The sequence below is a fragment of the Bos indicus genome, chromosome 25 (genome assembly GCF_029378745.1).
Source record: "Bos indicus isolate NIAB-ARS_2022 breed Sahiwal x Tharparkar chromosome 25, NIAB-ARS_B.indTharparkar_mat_pri_1.0, whole genome shotgun sequence".
Classification (NCBI taxonomy): Eukaryota; Metazoa; Chordata; class Mammalia; order Artiodactyla; family Bovidae; genus Bos; species Bos indicus.
Window position 1 is genome coordinate 21222146 of NC_091784.1, and position 19289 is coordinate 21241434.

At 44.8% G+C, this 19289-nt stretch overlaps 1 protein-coding gene across 1 annotated transcript in view; it reads left to right on the plus strand.

Moving 5' to 3' along the window:
* The window catches only part of OTOA (otoancorin), a 79470-nt gene that overhangs the window by 2342 nt on the left and 57839 nt on the right, over nucleotides 1–19289 (plus strand). Inside the window, exons 2-8 of the mRNA XM_070779794.1 lie at nucleotides 8443–8534; nucleotides 8867–8895; nucleotides 8988–9018; nucleotides 9133–9160; nucleotides 11241–11328; nucleotides 14810–14941; nucleotides 18860–19095. Of these exons, the coding sequence (XP_070635895.1) occupies nucleotides 8447–8534; nucleotides 8867–8895; nucleotides 8988–9018; nucleotides 9133–9160; nucleotides 11241–11328; nucleotides 14810–14941; nucleotides 18860–19095 (632 nt within the window). The 5' untranslated portion in view covers nucleotides 8443–8446. The remainder of the gene's footprint in view (nucleotides 1–8442; nucleotides 8535–8866; nucleotides 8896–8987; nucleotides 9019–9132; nucleotides 9161–11240; nucleotides 11329–14809; nucleotides 14942–18859; nucleotides 19096–19289) is intronic.

Sequence of the window (19289 nt, forward strand, 5' to 3'; positions counted from 1 at the left end):
ATCTGGGCCCCGCTTCTGCCATTTGCTCACTTTTTGAGTTCTGTGTGTCTGCTGAACTCACCTGTGAGACCAAGTAAACCTTCAGGGCTGGTGGATGGAGCAAATGTATTGGCTCAGCAGGCAGAGGATGCCCAGTGAGACAGCATCCTCCTCTCTCTCCTTCTATCACAGAATCCCAAGCCTTCCGTTTTGCTCTCCTGAGACTCAAAGACAGGGAGGAGAATGACAGGCCAGTCTCACTGTTAGGGACAGAGCTGGGAGCAGCACTCAGGCCAGATGCCTCTAGTCTAAAAAGAAAGCACACATTCCCTTGAGTAGAACTCAAGGGATGGGGCTGTTCTAATACCACAGTTTGAAATGAAATCCAAATCCAGTTCAAATAGCCTGGCAGCCTACAAACTAGACAAGTTAGACCACTTTGCATTAATACTAATGAAAATGGTCTTGTGGGGTTATTTTTTTTTGCTTTCAGTAGAAAATCTCCAGGTTAGTATCTGTAGACCTGTATCTTTGTATCCATGATATGGACCTTAAATGGCACTGCTTTGCAGACAGTAAAACTCCATGTAATTGTGAATTGTTGGTTTCTGTCTGGGATGGGATGCCCCAGCATTGGGGGAACCTCCCAGCATCTTTGCAAAATGTCTCTCATGCATTGAATGACTAGCTCATCCCAGTTGGCCTGCAACTTTCCAGGTCTTAAAGCAAAATCCCTCAGTCCCAGGAAACCCCTATGGTCAAGGTTTTTAGGAACCCACGTTCAGTTCAGGTTTGTGGTTATTGTTACTGGTTTCATTTTGAGTTCCTTCAAAGTAGTCCTTGCCTGCCTGATTTTCGCTCATCTGCAGGCCTTTGGGTGGGGAGGGGGTTGGATGCATGGAGAAACCTATTGACCCCCAAATCACCATTGCCCAGCTCAGTCCTTTTAATCCTCTTGGCCAAGCTCCTGAAAGAGAGTGACCTGAGGGACTTTTAATTAAAACCAAATCCCATCCTGGCTTTGGACTGGGATTTCGTTGGAACGAAGACTTAATGTGCAGCAGAAAGTGGAGCTTCTATTTCAGTAATTGTAAACCCCTTGTAGAATTAATAGGGAGACTGCAGCAATAAGCACAAGAAGCCTCATTGTCTGGGAAACTGGAGAATTGTGAATGAGGCCAATGCCCCAGGGCAGCTGACCAAAGGGAAGGGAGAAAAAAAAGGCCAGAGGTTCCCCAAAGTCCCAAAGCCAGTAAGAGCTCTTAGGCGAGCTGAACATCCCCACCTGCGGGGTGGGATTGATGGAGCAGAAGGCGTCTACCAAGTGCATTGAGATCAGGTTCACTCAGAATCTGTTAGAATGCTCTGCCTTCTGCGTCTGGAGGTTTCCAAAATTTCAGTTTGTTTTTGCCCTGAGCAGTAAAATGAGCGTTAACTGTTCCCAAAGCCGGTTGTGGAAGTCCCCTTGGGGGGATAGAGAATCTATTTGCATAACAAGCCAGACAATAGCAGGGAAATCTGTATTAGAGGATGCTGGGGCGCCTATAAAGTAATCTCAAGAAACCATAGATGTGCACTACGGGGCTCCTTTTAAATTCCTGAGAGGGTGGCATCTGGGGATTGGGTTGTGAGCTGCCTGGGAGTCACCTGTTTTCCTATCAGACCTCTGGTCCCTCCTTTCAGAACCCTTTCCCAGTTCCTCCACATCTCTCCAAGCTTTTTTTAAAAATAAAAACAGTTTCTTTCATTTTGTTTTTCTTTTAAAAAATAATTTATGTTTTGTATGCGGAAAATTTCGAACCCATACAAAGGTAGATACAGGAATATAATGGGCTTCAGCTTCAGTTCTCAACTTGTTCCCTCCATACTTATTTCCTCCCTCCTGTATTATGTTGAAACCATCTCAAACATCACATTTCTTCTGTTAAGTATATAAGAATGTTGCTCTAGAGCAGGCTTGGCAAACTCTTTCAGTAAAGGAACAGAGAGTATTTTCAGCTTTATGGGGCCACACAGCCTCTGTTGCAACTTCCCAGCTCTGCCATTGTAGCGTGAAGGCAGCCATAGACGATACTTAAGTGAGTGGAGTGGTTGTCGTCTAATACAACTGTATTTATGGACACTAATATTTAAATTGCATACATGAAATTTTCATGTGTCCAGACATATTGTTCTTTTGATTTTTTGAAACTGTTTAAAAACGTAAAAACCATTTTTATCTCGTGAGCCATGCAAAACCAGGTAACCTGTGAATTTGGTCCTTGGGTTGTAGTTAGCTGACCCCTTGAAGGAGGTCATGGAGAGGATGTGACCACCATTGACCTTCAAGCTGGACCAGAGCAATCAGAGACTCCTCACCCCTTCCCCATCCTTGGAATGTATGTTCTGCCCACTGTTCCCACCAGGGGAGCGCTTTTTCAGGGACCTAACCTTGAGAGAGCAATGTGTTGCTGAGACCACCTGGACTTGACCAAGATCTGTTAAGTCCTCTATGTAAACTTTCCAGATTCTGGGGAGGCGAGGGTAGAGATCTATTCATCTTGGGGCCTCTCAAGACAAGCCTACTGTATAGCACAGGGAACTCTACTCAATATCGTGTAATAACTTTTATGAGAAGAGAATCTGAAAAAGAATGGATATATGTATATGTATAACTGAATTACTTTGCTGTACACCTGAAACTAACACATTCTGCTAGGTAGTTAGAATAGGGAAACAGGGCCCAAGATGTCAGTCAGAGGAAGCAGCTGCTGGAAAAAAAACAAAACGAGGAAACTTCCCAAGGGACTAAGAACCTCCGGTGGGAAAACACACCCTCTTCTCTGATTGGTCTTGCATGTAACCAATCAGACCCCAGGAACAATACAATTTCTCTATTTGCATAGGGTATAGCCAATCAGGGCCCAGGAACCTGCCCAGGGGCGGGAACAAGGGATATAAACGAGGGGAGCCAAAATGGGACAGGGTCACTCCAAGGCGGGGCAGGTGTTGGTCCGTTATTATGCTTGGAGATTGTACTGCTTACCGCATGCCCAGTAAATCTTGCCTGTTTGAGGCGTTACTGGTCTGTCCTTTCAACTCTTTACTATGACAAGACATGGGAGAAGGAAATGGCAACCCACTCCAGTATTCTTGCCTAGAGAATCCCATGGACAGCCTGGTGCGCTGCTCTCCATAGGGTCACACAGAGTTGGACATGACTGAAACGACTTAGCATGCATGCATGCATGCATGACAAGACAATAACATGGAAGAAGAACCAACCTGACAATTATAAGTCAACTATACAATAGAAAATAAAAAATTAACAAAACAAAATCCTCATTAAAACATTTAACAGCAGGCTTCCCTGGTGGCTCAGTGGTAAAGAATCCACCTGCCAGTGCAAGAGATGTGGGTTCGATCCCTGGTCTGGGAAGATCCCACATGCCATGAAACAAGTAAGCCATACTATTGAATTTGTGCTGTATTGCCTGGAAACCAAAACTATTGAGCCCTTGAGCAGCAACTACTGAAGCCTGCAGAGCCAGTGCTCTGCAAGAAGAGAAGTCACCCCATTGAGAAGCTGGAATACTGGAAGGAAGAGTAGTCCCTGTAATGGCAACTAAAGAAAAGCCCGGGCAGCAATGAAAACCGAGCACAATAAAAAATAAACAAATTTTAAAATTATTTAAAAAAATATAACAGCAACAACAAGAAAAAAGGCAAGCATTGTAAGTAAGTGTCCTTGCTTAGTACACCTGCCATCTACCAATCTGGAGGGGCTGCTGCTTTCTCCAGTTTCTCCTTACCCTACCTGTATGGGGGCAAGATTGTGAACCAACATCCCTCCTTTAAAAGATAAGTACTCCTTTAAAAATATAGCCACATTTCTGTTATCAAAAACGTTAACAGCAATTCTTTAAAATGTTCAAATATCCAGACAGGGAGCAAGTTTCCACAGTTGCCCCATAGTTTTTGTTTTTCATGGTTTGCTTCAATTAGGATCCAAAGAAAGTCTATATGCTACGAATAATTGTTATAGCTCCTAAGTTTTTTAAGTTCCTAGTTCCTTCCTCTGTGTGTATGTGTGTGTGTCTGTGTATGTGTGTGTGTGTGTGTCTATGTCTGTCTCTCTATTTGCAGTGTATTTGCTGAAGAAACTAGGTCGTTGATTCTGGGGAGTTTCCTACAGTTGAGTTTGCTGATTGCACCTGGTCTACCTAACATTTTAACAAAGGAACACCTGGGTCTCAGTCCTTAAAGCTCACCCACGTTCTCCCTTGTGCTCATTTTCTTGGTGATCTCATCCAGTGGCCTGGGTTCAAGTATCTGCTGGATGCTCTGTGTAGATAACTCCAGTCTGAGCCCTGCTCTAACTGCAGACTCAAACGCCAAACTGCCTACTTGCTTTGTCCACTTGGATATTTTATGGTCATCTCAAGCTTAGCTTGTCCACATCTCCAGGGCATCTTCCTCAAATCTGCAACTCCTACGGTTTTTTCCTATTTCCCATCTCTCTGAATGCTCAGGCCCAAATCCTTGGAGGTGTCTGTGACTTGCCTTTTATTCCTCACATTCAGTTTATTGGCTCTACCCTTCAAAAAATCAGCAACCTCAGATACAGATGCCACCACCCTTATAGCAGAAAGCAAAGAGGAATTAAAGAGCCTCTTGATGAAGGTGAAAGAGGAGAGTGAAAAAGCTGGCTTAAAACTCAATATTCAAAAAATGAAGATCATGACATCCGAGCCCATCACTTAATGGCAAATAGATGGAGAAACAATGGAAACAGTGACAGGCTTTATTTTCTTGGGCTCCAAAATCACTGCAGATGGTGACTTCAACCGTAAAATGAAAAGACGCTTGCTCCTTATAACAAACCTAGACAGCATATTAAAAAGCAGAGACATCACTTTGCCTACAAAGGTCTGTATAGTCAAAGCTATGGTTTTCCTAGTAGTCACATATGGATGTGAGAGTTGTACCATAAAGAAGTCCAAGTGTCAAAGAATTGATGCTTTTGAACTGTGGTGTTGGAGAAGACTCTTAAGAGTCCCTTGGATTGCAAGGAGATCAAACCAGTCAATCCTAAAGGAAATTGATCCTGAATATTAATTGGAAGGACTGATGCTGAAGCTGAAGCTCCAGTATTTTGGCCACCTGATGCCAAGAGCTGACTCATTAGAGAAGACCCTGATGCTGGGCAAGATTGAAGGCAGGAGGAGAAGGGGATGATAGAGGACAGGATGGTTGGATGGCATCACTGACTCAATGGACATAAGTTTGAGCAGGCTCTGGACGATGGTGAAGGACAGGGAAGGACAGGTGAAGGCCTGGAGTGCTGCAGTCCATGGGATTGCAAAGAGTTAGACGTGACTGAGTGACTGAACAACAGCAACCCTTCAAAATATCCCCAACCACTTCTTACCAGCCTCCCTGCCATCTGTGACTAAGTCATCACTATTCATCTCTTACTGGTCTCTTTGCTTTACCTGTTGCCCTTGTTCAGAGTATTCTCAACAAGCAACTGGGGTTATAGAGCTAGTATTTTACAAGTCAGAGCATGGCTTTGACACTCAGGCTGTGCTGTGCTCAGTCACTTCAGTCGTGTCTGACTCTTTGTGACCCCATGGACTATAACCCACCAGGCTCGTCTGTCCTTGGGATTTTCCTGGGAAGTATACTGGAGTGGGTTGCCATTTCTTTCTCCAGGGGATCTTTCCAACCCAGGGATCGAACCCAGGTCTCCTGCGTCTCCTGCATTGCGGGCAGAGTCTTTACTGCTGAGCTACCGGCGAAGCCCGCTCTCATTCTAATATCCCTCAATGGCTCCTGTCTCCCTCCAAGTAGGAGTCAAGGTGCTTACGATGACCTAATATCACCTACTGCTGTCATCTTTGTGTGATTTATTGAACATGTCAGTTGCATTCCTAACGTCACAGCCTTTGCACTTCTGATTCCCTTTTTCTGGAACATTCTTTCTCCACACTTTCCCATTATTTGAATTTTGAAAACATCAGTTTGGCTTGTTTATTTCCTAAACCCATATGTAGGGCTTTCTTCATGCCAAGCATTGTTCTAAGTGATTTACTTCATTAGCTAATTTTATCCTCATATGATGCTATGAGGTAGGTACCAAGGAAGCCCTTATCTTCTCTTTTTCAGATTCTTTTCCTGTATACATCATTACAGAGTATTGAGTAGAGTTCCCTGTGCTATATAGTAGGTCCTTATTAGTATCTATCTTATACACAGTAGTGTGTAAATGTCAATCCCAATCTTCCAATTTACCCCTCCCCCTCCCCTGTCCCATAACCATAAGTTTATTTTCTATATCTGTAACTCTGCTTCTGTTTTCTAGATAAGTTCTTTTGTAGTCTTTTTAAAGATTCCACATATAAATGATATCATGTGATATTTGTCTGTCTTACTTCACTCAGTATAACAGTCTCTAGGTCAATCCGCGTTGTTGCAAATGGCATTTCATTCTTTTTGTTTATGGCTGAGTAATTTTCCATTATATGTATGTACTGCATCTTCTTTATCCATTCATCTGTTGATGGAGACTTAGGTTGCTTCCATGTCCTGGATGGAATGTAAATAGTGCTCCAATGAACAATGGGATGCATGTTATCTTTTCCTGTTATGGTTTTCTGTGGGTATATGCCCACGAGTAGGACTGCTGTTCCCTGTGCTACACAGTAGGTCCTTATTAGTCATCTATGGTAGCTCTATTTGTTTTTAAGGAACCTCCACACTGTTCTCCAGAGTGGCTGCACAGCTCCTAGTTCTCTTATCACTTAAGAATTTGCAAGGACGTAGGAGCCCTGTACGGAGAAGGCGATGGCACCCCACTCCAGTACTCTTGCCTGGAAAATCCCATGGAGGAGCCTGGTGGGCTGCAGTCCATGGGGTTGCAAAGAGTTGGACACGACTGAGCAACTTCACTTTCAGTTTTCACTTTCATGCATTGGAGAAGGAAATGGCAACCCATTCCAGTGTTCTTGCCTCGAGAATCCCAGGGACGGGGGAGCCTGGTGTGCTGCTGTCTATGGGGTCGCACAGAGTCGGCCACGACTGATGCGACTTAGCAGCAGCAGCAGCAGCCTGCACAGGGTACAGCCAATCTACAGACGCCAGGTTATGGTGAAGGAAAGTGTTGTGTTTATTGCAGGGCACAAACCAAAGAGTCCAGGGCAACTGGTGCTTAAAAGTCTCCCCCAACTCTTCAAAGTCTTTCAGGGAAAGATTTTTAAAGACAGGGTGAAGGCAGAGGAGGGACTTGGGGTGATCAGCTCATGGACATTCTTCTGATTGGTTACTGGTGAGGTAATCAGGAGTGACCATCTGGTTCCAACTGGTCTGGGGTTTATGTGCTTGTGGGCAGCATACTGGCTTCCCCGGGGGCTCAGCGGTAAACAAACTGCCTGTGATGCAGAAGACGCAGGAGACCTGGGTTCAGTCCCTGGGTCGGGAAGATTCCCTGGAGGAAGGCATGGCAATCCGCTCCAATATTCTTGCCTGGGAAATCCCATGGACAAAGGAGCCTGGCTGACTACAATCCATGGGGTCACAAAGAGTCGGACACGACTGAAGTGACTGAGGTGCACACACGCAGGGGAGAATACAGTTAACTTCTTCCACCTATTGGGGGCTTTAGTATCTATAAAACAGCTCAAATGACGTGGCTCAGAATATTATCTTCAGTCTTTGAGGAGAAACTAAAAGGAAACTAAAGGTCCTTGACACTTTTTAATGGCTTAATGGCTAAAGTATTATTATTTTGTCTTGCTTGTCTGTTTCCCTTCCTTTCTGCATTTTCTCACTTCTCTGAATTTACTCTTTGGAACCTGGGGATGGGTCTTTCTTTACACAAGAGGCAGGCAGAGGACATGGTGGGAGTGGGGGGTCCGTTCTGGGAAGACTCCACAGGGTCTGGCTCACTTACAGTATCTCATTAGTTATCAACAGCATGTTCTTGAAAACTAATATTTGCCTGGCGTGCTGCAGTCCATGGGGTTGCAAAGAGTTGGACACGACTGAGCGACTGAACTGAACTGAATGACACTGATAGTCCTTTACATGCTTATTGGCCATTTGTATTTTTTAAAAATGAAGTTCAGGTTCATATTTTTTCCCTCTTGGCTTGTTCATCTTCTACTTACTGAATTGTATGAGTTCTTTTTATTTTCTAGATGTAAGTCCCTTGTCAACTATAGCAGATAGCTTTTACCCACTCCTCTTTGTTCAATTGAGGGGTATGAGAGGTGGTTGTAAGAATATAAACAGGCCATTATAACTGAGGAGAGAGATGATTGTGTTTTACACCAGCAAAGAAGTTTAGATGGAGCAAGGTGGATGGAATTAAAAAAAAATCTTTAAGGGATTCTGGGTCTATCTGTTTTTCCCGTGTCTTCTGATTATTCTTAAATATGTCTAAAATATACAACCCTGAATTATGTCTGCTTGAATTAACTGCAGGAGAATGTCTCAGGAACCTTGGAGATGCTCTCTTTGGCTGTTCCTTTTCCTGAGCCATGGAGTGGCAAGTTATAGCGTTCCAGACTCCCAGGGTAAGTCCCGAGGGAGGAGTCATCTGTCACGGTTTCCACACATCTCAGGGGATGGAGTGGGGTTAGGTCAGTTCAGGTATGTGGTGCTATGGAGTGTTCTGGGATGTGTGCATGCCTGTTGCCCTGTATGTGCCTGTATGTGTAGAATTTTCAGGGTTATTCTAAAAGGGTTTCTTAAACCAAGATTTCCTCACACTGGCACAAGTATAATAAAAATTCACTAAAAATTTCCTTCATGAGTAACCTTTTTTGGGGGCTCTTTTCTTAACCATCTGTATTTGTGAAGGTCATCCCATTCAATTCCGTTTTTATATTCAATGGCTTTGTTGCAGATTTGCACCCATTGTTGCAAAAGATGGCGGTGAGTATTCCATTTTCTTCTAAACAACATCCCCTCTGCTGAAACTGCCAACTCATGGATGTTAAACTTGATGTTATCTCTTTGCCTTTTAGGAAGAAATAATAGATGGAAGCTACCTGAATGGTAATGTTCCCCCGTCCCTGCTTGTTGTGTCTAAGAATTTCAAACAGGAGGTGCCTGTGATCTCTCTGGAATGATTCCTTTTAAAGTTGTCTTTTCATTTTATTTCCATTGTAGCATTGCTGGATCTCATACAGTTCCAAAGGTAACTCATCCTAAAGGGGAGGGGGAGGGATGGAATAGATTTTCTTAATGGAAGTCCCTTAACTGTAAAAACTACTATATACTCGTTTATCCAGTTTATCCAAAATTCATCCAATGCACAAGTGTTTTAGAATAGATACATTTGTTCCATACAGTTTTGGCCCCCTCTGCTAGGGATGGGGGAGCCTGGTGGGCTGCCGTCTATGGGGTTGCACAGAGTCGGACACGACTGAAGCGACTTAGCTGCAGCAGCAGCAGCAGCTGTAACACAAGAGCTAACATTTACTGAGTGCTTACTATGTAGCAGGTACTCTTATAAGTGCTTTATGCATAGAATACACATATAATCCTCACAAACCTCAGCCTCCTCCCACCCAGGTAGGTCCTTTTGTTATCTCATTGGATAGAATAATGAAACTGAGGCCCAAGGAGGTGATTTAAGGTCACTCAGCTGGGAAGTGGTGAAGCTGGGGTGTGTATCCAGCAGCCTGGCCCCAGGGCTCACTGTCACTTTATTTTTTTAGACTGCTCTATCATTTTATTTTATTTGGCCACACCATGTGGCATGTGGGATCTTAGTTCCCTGACCACGAATCGAACTGGTGCCACCTGCGATGGGAGTCTTAACCACTGGACCACCAGGAAAGTCCCTCACTGTCCCTTTATGTACTGTTAGATGCCACCCTGTGGAGCAGGGCACTACGTAGTGTTGTGGCAAGGTAAACATTAACAGACAATTCTAATATAACAAGTGCTATGAAGGACAGATGGGAGACTTGGGGCCCCATGACAGGAGCACTCAATCATATTAAAGTGAAAGACCCCATAAACACTCTTCTCCCTAAGGTAACTCCAGTTGACAGTATTGAATATATTCTTGCAGGCTAAAATTTTTTATCTGTCTCTATCCATCTATCTAGCAGCGCCTATCTATCTATCTATAACAAGAATGTGGTTATAAAAGGCCTTCTAATTGTTTAAGGCAGGAGAATTTATCCACTGCCAGCTACTCCATAAGAGCTGGAAGCAAAAGTCCCACTCTTTCCCCTTTTCTGAGTGAGTGGCATTCCATTGAATGGGTATTACCACCTGTTGTTGGACATCTGAGTTGTTTTCAATTTTTGACTGTTACGAATGAAGGTGTGCATTTTCTGTGTGTTTGGCAATGTTTTAGCACTTTACATGTGTGGACAAATTTAATTCTCACAGTTAGCTATATTACATCGGAGAAGGCAATGGCACCCCACTCCAGTACTCTTGCCTGGAAAATCCCATGGGCAGCGGAGCCTGGTAGTCTGCAGTCCATGAGGTCACTAAGAGTCGGACATGGCTGAGTGACTTCACTTTCACTTTTCACTTTCATGCATTGGAGAAGGAAATGGCAACCCACTCCAATACTCTTGCCTGGAGAATCCCAGGGATGGGGTAGCCTGGTTGGCTTCCGTCTATGGGATCACACGGAGTTGGACACGACTGAAGTGAGTTAGCAACAGCTATATTACATAGAAAGGGAAACTGGGGCACAGGAAAACTCAATAAATTGCCTGAGTCCACACAGTTGAGTGGTAGAGCCAGGATTCAGATCCAGGTTTTGAGCCAACAGTCTTAACTATGCTGTTCCAGCCTCCCATGGTATACACAGAGTTTGTTTTGTAAATTTAACATAGTCAGGGGGCTTCCCTGGTGGCTCAGCTGGTAAAGAATCCACCCGCAGTGAGGGAGACCTGGGTTTGATCCCTGGGTTGGGAAGATCCCCTGGAGGAGGGACACCTGTCCAAGTCCATCTGTTTGGATTGTTAATCTGAGTGGATTGTTACAGGATTTAGAATATAGCACACAGCTCTGAAACTGATTATTGTCTTTGAGAGGCTGGTGTTTGGGTGGGTTCCTAATACTGGAAACTCCCCCACACTGTGCCAGGGCAACACATCGCCTTCCTCCAAGCACAGAGTTCCTAGCATCCTGGCCCACTCCCACTGTCCTCTCTGAACTTCGGTCCCCTGAGCTCTCAGCTAGTAGGGGGACTACCCATCTTAGTGGAACCTGTCATCATGACCTTCTCTGTCTGTCTTTGACTGAAGCTCCCAGGTGTGGACGTCAGACCTGTCCCACAGAGTCCTGGCCTATCTGAACTCACGGAACGTTGCCTTCACCATCCCCAGCCTGAAGGTATGTATCTGAGACCCACCCCTGTGTTCCGCTCTCAGTGCACAGGGATTGCAAACTCAGGAGCCAGATGAGTTGGAGAACTGGTGGAGAGCTAGTCTTCACTTCCACAAAGAAACGTGTTCTGTCCATTTTATTTTGAAACGTGCTATAAGCTCTTCTGTCTTTCGTTTTTCTACTTTTGTTGGAGACGTGGTGTCTGTATAGGGTATAGGCTTAGCTGCTGTCTCTCAGCAAAGCCCCCTCAAATTACAGCAGTTCAGCCATGAAAGTAAAAGATGCTTACTCCTTGGAAGGAAAGTTATGGCCAACCTAGACAGCATATTAAAAAGCAGAGACATTACTTTGCCAACAAAGGTCCGTCTAGTCAAGGCTATGGTTTTTCCAGTGGTCATGTATGGATGTGAGAGTTGGACTGTGAAGAAAGCTGAGCGCCGAAGAATTGATGCTTTTGAACTGTGGTGTTGGAGAAGGCTCTTGAGAGTCCCTTGGACTGCCAGGATATCCTAAAGGAGATCAGTCCTGGGTGTTCATTGGAAGGAGTCATGCTGAAGCTGAAACTGCAATACTTTGGCCACCTCATGCAAAGAGTTGACTCACTGGAAAAGACCCTGATGCTGAGAGGGATTGGGGGCAGGAGGAAAAGGGGATGACAGAGGATGAGATGGCTGGATGGCATCACCGACTCGATGGACATGAGTTTGGGTGAACTTCGGGAGTTGTTGATGGACAGGGAAGCCTGGCGTGCTGCAATTCATGGGATTGCAAAGAGTCAGACACGACTGAGTGACTGAACTGAACTGAACGGAAACAATTTAGCTTATTTCTATTATATGTGATAGTCCAGGGCCAGGTGGGAAGTCCAGCGAGGAGAGGCAACTCTACCACAAAAGGCCACCGGGGGACCCAGGTTCCTTCTGTCTTGCTGCTTTATCATCATCTAGGGAGTTGTTGCTTGTGTGGTTGAAATAACATATCCATTCTCCAACCCAGAGAGGGCGCCGTGGGAAAGAGGAAGTGAAGGGTCAACAGCCTCTCTTTAAGGATGTGACCTGCAGGTTGCATACTTCCTCCTGCTCACATTTCATTGGCTCACAGTCCACAGTCACATCTTACTGCAGAGGAGTAAGATGAGAGGCCATGTACCCGGATAAAACTTGTGGGCTTCTGTTGCTAAAAGGAATTACAAGAGAGTGGATCTTTGGGTATAATTATCAGTCTCTCAACCGCAGGTCCAGGAAATATTTTTCTTCCCTTTAAATTCGACCATAAGAAAAACAGTAGCGCAAGTGTGTAAATAGATGGTGATGGATATTTACATTAGAGAACAATAGGGCATGGTGGAGAAGGGAATGGCACCCCACTCCAGTACTCTTGCCTGGAAAACCCCATGGATGGAGGAGCCTGGTAGGCTGCAGTCCATGGGGTCACTAAGTCGGACACGACTGAGCAACTTCACTTTGACTTTTCACTTTCATGCATTGGAGAAGGAAATGGCAACCCACTCCAGTGTTCTTGCCTGGAGAATCCCAGGGACAGGGGAGCCTGGTGGGCTGCAGTCCATGGGGTTGCACAGAGTCGGACACGACTGAAGCGACTTAGCAGCAGCAGCAGCAGCAGGGCATGGTAGGAACTGCAGTGAGCTGGCCAGCCTGTACCTCATTAGCGTAATTAGTAGACGGGGTGCAATGTTGTGCCTTTACCAATACTCTGTGAAGAGCACAGAAAACCAAAAGAACATTCTTTCCAAATTCAAAGACTGTAACCTGATTCGGCAAAGAGGCCACATCACTTATGAATGAAGTTCCGACATACGTCTTTGTTGTTTCAACTTTTACTGACTTTATGGTGAAGATGAACATTCATGTGAGAGCTACGCTGAGATTGCTGGTTGTTAACCACTTACAGCCACTAGATGGAGGTGGCTGGTGGCCTCACGGCATCTGCTTTCTTCGTCTTGTTCATCAGTCTGTGTAATCTATAAAGAAGTGGTGCTTGCCCTTTTCTCTCTAGCAGTAGGGCTCCTCATGAAATGTGTATATTTTAACCTGATTTGAGCTATACTCCCTCTCTTCCTGTTTGTATATTCATTTATTCGTTCAGTACCTACTCATTCAGCCTCTAGTCTCTGCCAGGCACAGTTGTAGACACTGGAGACTCAGAACAGGCAGTCACCTTACCACCCATGTGGGCTTTTCATTCTAGAGGGAGAGACATTGAGTAAACAGTTCTTCAACTCATTCAAGACAGAGGATAATGGCTGGCGCTGACTGAGAACACTTTACATACTCATTTACTCCTTGTGATATAGGATTAATCCTTACTTACATAGTAAGTTTGACTCTTGTCCCTACTTTTCAGCTGAGAAAACTGAGACCTGGAGATACTGTTGCCCATTTGTCAAAACTCAGGAATCTCAGTTAAATTTGACTTGCAGATTAATAACAAATACATTTTTAGTATAAGTACGTCCCATGCGATATTTGGGATATACTTATGCTAAAAATTATTAGTTGTTTATCTTTAATTCAAATGTAGCCGGGCATCCTGTATTTTATCTAGCAATCCTAGTTAAGGAACTTGCGTGAGGCTGCACAACTGGTAAGTGTCAAGGTGGGGATTTGCACGTGGGTTGTCTGGTTCTGCCATAAGGGTGGTGTCATCTGCATATCTGAGGTTACTGATATTTCTCCCGGCAATCTTGATTCCAGCTTGTGCTTCATCCGGCCCAGCGTTTCTCATGATGTACTCTGCATATAAGTTAAATAAGCAGGGTGACAATATACAGCCTTGACATACTCCTTTTCCTATTTGGAACCAGTCTGTTGTTCCATGTCCTGAACTGTCTGGTTCTAGAGCTTACCTTTTGTCCATGATGCTTTGCTGCCTTTCCAGAGCATTTTTATTTAAGGAAGATTTAGAAAATAGCTCCCCAGATAGCAGAGGAAATCTCCTCTAGGAGAAACTGCTGGCCTCTGCTCCTTACCCTGGAGGGGAGGCATAGCCAGTTCATGCTGCCTGAATGTTGCTCCTGTGCAGAGGGTTTGGAGCATGGCAGAGGGTTTGAAGCATGGCAGGGGGTTTGAGCAGTGACCATCTGGGCATAGTAAAATATCTGGGTAGAGGTCAGCTGCTCTGGACTTGAAACCTCAATTGCCTGCAGGGACCAGGCAGCTATAGGATAATCGGCTACCTGGAGGGTGGTGATCAGGAAGAGTAATTACAGTGAGCGACTGCCCCTTGGCCTGTTGATTATTACACAGAAGGGGATATGTATCCAGCATTGCCACATCTTTGTGGATTTTTGTGAGGAATTTCCTGAATTTTAAATGTTGGCAGCTCATTAAAAATTTTGGAGCCAACTCAGCCAAACTCGTGCAGGCTGCCAGCTTGCAGTCCCTGCAGGGAATTAGGTGGCTTGGCTGGGTGCTGGCGGTGTGCTCCTGTCCTGTCCTCACTGACTCGCCCAGCATTCCATGTCCAGGCAGCCATGGAAAACCTCCTGGAGCAGCGTTTGTACCAGCCCCAGAAGCTGCTGGAGGACCTGAGGGGGACAGATGCTCAACAGTTCCACACCGCCATGAAATACCTCTTAGAAGACAAGAAGGACCGTCTGGTGAGGCTTTCTTGGCATCCTGGGAGTGGGGCAAGTCCAGGGCATTCAACTTGGTGCTTGTCAAGTTGAATGTAATTGAGCCTCATTCTGGCCTTTCTTCATTTCCTCCCTGAAAACTCCTTGGGACCTAGATTTTCTGTCTTACTTCCTCCAGAGTTCAAATGAAGTGCCTTATAATTCATATTCTTATGGTAACTCAGATGGTAAAGAATCCACCTGCTATACAGGAGACTTGGGTTCGATCCCAGGGTTGGGCAGATCCCTTGGAGAAGGGAAAGGCAACCCAATCCAGTATTCTTGTCTGGAGAAGCCTGTGAACAGAGGAGCCTGGTGGGCTACAGTCAATGGGGTCATAAAGAGTTGGACATGACTGAGAAACTGACACTTTATAAGTACTAAGAAATGAGGGGTGCCCAGACCAGCCAGTGTAGAAACTGGCAAGACAGCTCAGTGGGCTGTGCAGCTGGAGCTCTCCCAGCTCACTGCAGGTCTGAACCCTCAGGAATGCCACCTGCACACAGTCACACTCTGTCCAGGATCCTGGCCTAAGCCTTACCAAGATACTGGTCCTGGTTTGGGGGGATTCTGAAACCTCAAATGAACAGAACTTTCTTCTTTTCTAGTAGGTATAGTCCTTCCTCAATTTCAGCTCTGTAAAAAAATGCTTTGTAGTTAAAAGCAGTCTGAGGAAACTGGTATAAAAATATTTTGATAAAAAAAAAAGTATTGTAAAGGCACAGTTGTGGCAGTCAGCTTTTTGAAAGTAACTTGTGAAGCATTTACCATATCCTAAATTTGCACTCTTTGCAGACTTGTGCACATATGCTCTGCTTTCAGAATAAATTTGCAAATTATACACAAAAAGGAGGAAGCTTTTTAATATAGATATTGCATTTATAAATGATCTGTATTAGAATATCGGAGAAGGCAATGGCACCCCACTCCAGTACTCTTGCCTGGAAGATCCCATGGACGGAGGAGCCTGGTGGGCTCCAGTCCATGGGGTCGCTAGGAGTCGGACACGACTGAGCGACTTCACTTTCACTTTTCACTTTCATGCATTGGAGAAGGAAATGGCAACCCACTCCAGTGTTCTTGCCTGGAGAATCCCAGGGACGGCGGAGCCTGATGGGCTGTCGTCATGGGGTCACACAGAGTTGGACACGACTGAAGCGACTTAGCAGCAGTATTAGAATATAAAAATCTCCAGTTATATTCAATTACTACCTATGTTGTACAACAGGTACCTTCTATTTTAGTTATTAACAAAAGGCTACACAACACACACACACACGAAGAAATGAGGGGTACTGAGGAGTCCCAATAATTTGGCTTCATAAATACCCATGAATGATTACTATGTACCAGGAGACACTGGGTTCTGAGATGAAAGACTGTCTCTGCCCTCAAGGAGCTTATGGTACAGAGGAGACAAAAACAGAAACAGGTAATTTTCACAAAATAAGGTTGGCTATGTAAGAGCAAAGCAAGGCCTCTGAGACACAGAGAGTCACTGGGAATCAGAAAGGTGAGGTTTAGAGTTTTTCAGAGACAGTTGAAAGTGGAGCAGCATTTTCCTAAGGGAATTGAAGCATTTAAACATTTTACTAATCATAAATTAATTTCAATATCTGTTATTAAAACACACATCAAAACTGTGAGTTTGATGGAGATGTAATTTTTCCTTTTGAAATGAATTTAAGTTTTAAGAAGTCAGTTTAAAGTAAAAAATAAACTAAATAATTGTAAAGGTGATGAAAGATACAGCAAAAATGAGGATGGTGGCCTATGAAAATGGTCTGGATTAATGTTTATTGAGGATTTACCATGTGTCAGGTATTATCCTGAGGGAATGATGAGTGAGCTGTTTCTGTAGAGGGCCTGATAAGAAATATTTCAGGCTTTGTAGGCCTTACAGTCTCTGTCACAACTACTAAACTCTGTGGTTGTAGTGTCAAAGTAGATGACAGGTAAATGAATGGATCTGGACGTGTGCCTATAAAACTTTATTTACAGGAACAGGCGGTAGGCTGAATTGGGCCTGTGGGCCATATTTGCCAACACTCTTCTAAAGGTTTAACAAGCCAGGACCTTCTGAAATAAGGATAACTAGAATCTTACCATTTCAATATTCAGATGAGGAAACAGGCTTGGAGAGGTTGAGTAAGTAACTTCAGGTTACACAGCTTGAAAGTGGCAAATCTGAGGTAAGAACCTGGGTTCCTGACTCTTAGCTGTGAGCCCGTGGCAAGGCCCGCAGGCTCCTTCTCAGAATAAGGTGTTAACATCTATACAATGAAATACAAAGGATGATCAAGGAAGTTGATTCTATTGAAAGACATTTATCAAAATACGTAAGACTAAGTTGGGGGTCAGTAATTCTTGAATACTTTCAATAGTAAGGTTTAGTGGTTGGTCTAATAGCTTCTGTAATTTTGAGGAAATGTTGAGTGTAAGCGAGATTTCCAGTCATTTGCAACAACGGTAGTGAGTTATGAAAGTGTTTGTGATTTTTAGTGATGATACATCAATGCTTCTTGCTGGTTCAAAGCCACCTTGCTGGGTCACTGCCTATGTTCATCCTTGAAGGAGACGGTGGGGGTCAGTTCCACAGCCGTGAAAGGGAGGATGCGATTCCCTCCACTCCCCACCCCTAATACTCTCCACAGACCCCTGCCTCAGAACCCCCAAGTTACACTCGTCACCATTGCACTGTTAGGCCCCAGTTGGCAATGGCGGAAGTTAGGAAACTTGTAAACATGGTTAGATGAGTGGGCTTGGATTCAGTACCCTTGTTTCAGATCCCAGCTTTGTGCGCCTTTGGGCAGGTTGTCTAATCTCGCTTCTTGTCACCTGTGATAGTGAGTTAATTATAGCATGTAATGTTTGCTGAGCGTTCACTAGGTACCAAGCACTCTCCATTCATTAAATCTCATTTGGTTTTTGTAAATCTAGGAGATAGGCACTGATTTTTATCTTCATTCGAGAGGAAGACACCGAGACTTAAAAAGGATAAGTGACTTACGCAGGGACACACACATATAAGTCAAGGGCCTGGGTTTTGAACCTAGGAATATCTGACCCTCAGACCTGTGAGTCTCAATCTATAAGACTGTTGTGAGAATAACAGGAGACTATACATGGCTGCTCCATGCTTGGCACAGTGCCTGGCATGTAGTCCATACTCAGTAAATTGTGGTTATTTTTGGAAGGTATGTTGGGTGAAGGACAGAGTTGTGAACAGTCAAATTTTGCTTAAACTCTGTCAGCGTTCCTGGGGTCTACGGTCCAAAGGATTCATTCATTCATCCTATCAGGTTATTTCTCAACATCTTCTGCGTACCAGGAATCCCACTGGGCACATGGCATGGGCCTCAGCACTTTCCTGGCTCAGCCTCATCTATACACTGAAATCAGATGCCAGGGCTCCGCCAGAGCCCAGTGAAAGCAGGCTTTATGGTGATGCTGGGGATCATCTCCCTAGTCGTTCTTATGTACAGCCAGGGTTGAGGTCCACTAGCTTGGAGGAAAGATAGGTTTGTAAGCATTTCTAATCACGGAGTGTGGTTCAGGATGCTCTTGGAAGCCCAGAGTGGAGGGAGGTTTGATTTGACCAAAGTAGGACATCAGAGAATACTTCACTGATTCAGTGATGACTGACCTTGACCTGAAAGAATGAGTTGGAATTCACTGAGACAAAGAGGTGGGGATTCCAGCGAGAGCAAGGGCCTGAGGTGTGACAGTCATGATGTATCTGGAGAAGGACAAGGTATTCTGCAGGTGACAGAAAAGTCTAGCATATTTGACATAGCAGCATAGTGCTTAATAGTGGTCCTGAATTTCACCTCTGCTGCTAAGCATGGTCCCTCCCAGTGTTTCCAGATTGAGAGGCAACGCTGACTTCTGTCACTGCTTTAGGAGCTGGACGACATCATTATTGACTTGGGAGAGGTTCGGAAACAAGCCTTGCAGAGCCCAGGTGTGAACCGCAGCCTGTTTCTCATCACACTGGAGAGGTGTTTCCAGGTGCTGAACCCCCTGGACTGTGTGGAGATCCTGGGCAGGGTGCTGAGGGGGTCCTCAGGCCGCTTTCTCCAGCCGGACATCACAGGGATGCTCCCACGCGACCTGCGTGAAGATGCCTTCAAGAACCTGTGAGTATCCTCCCCGCAACCCGCTGACTCCACTCACTGCCCCTCAGAGTCTATCCTGAGGTCAAGGAGATAACACATGAGGGAGGGGAGAAGGCAGGTGAGGACAGGTTAATATTCAAGTTCAGCTTAGAGATGGCTCAATTAAAACAGTCTCCCACGTTTTAGTCATTCTGGTATCATCCTCATAATTTTTG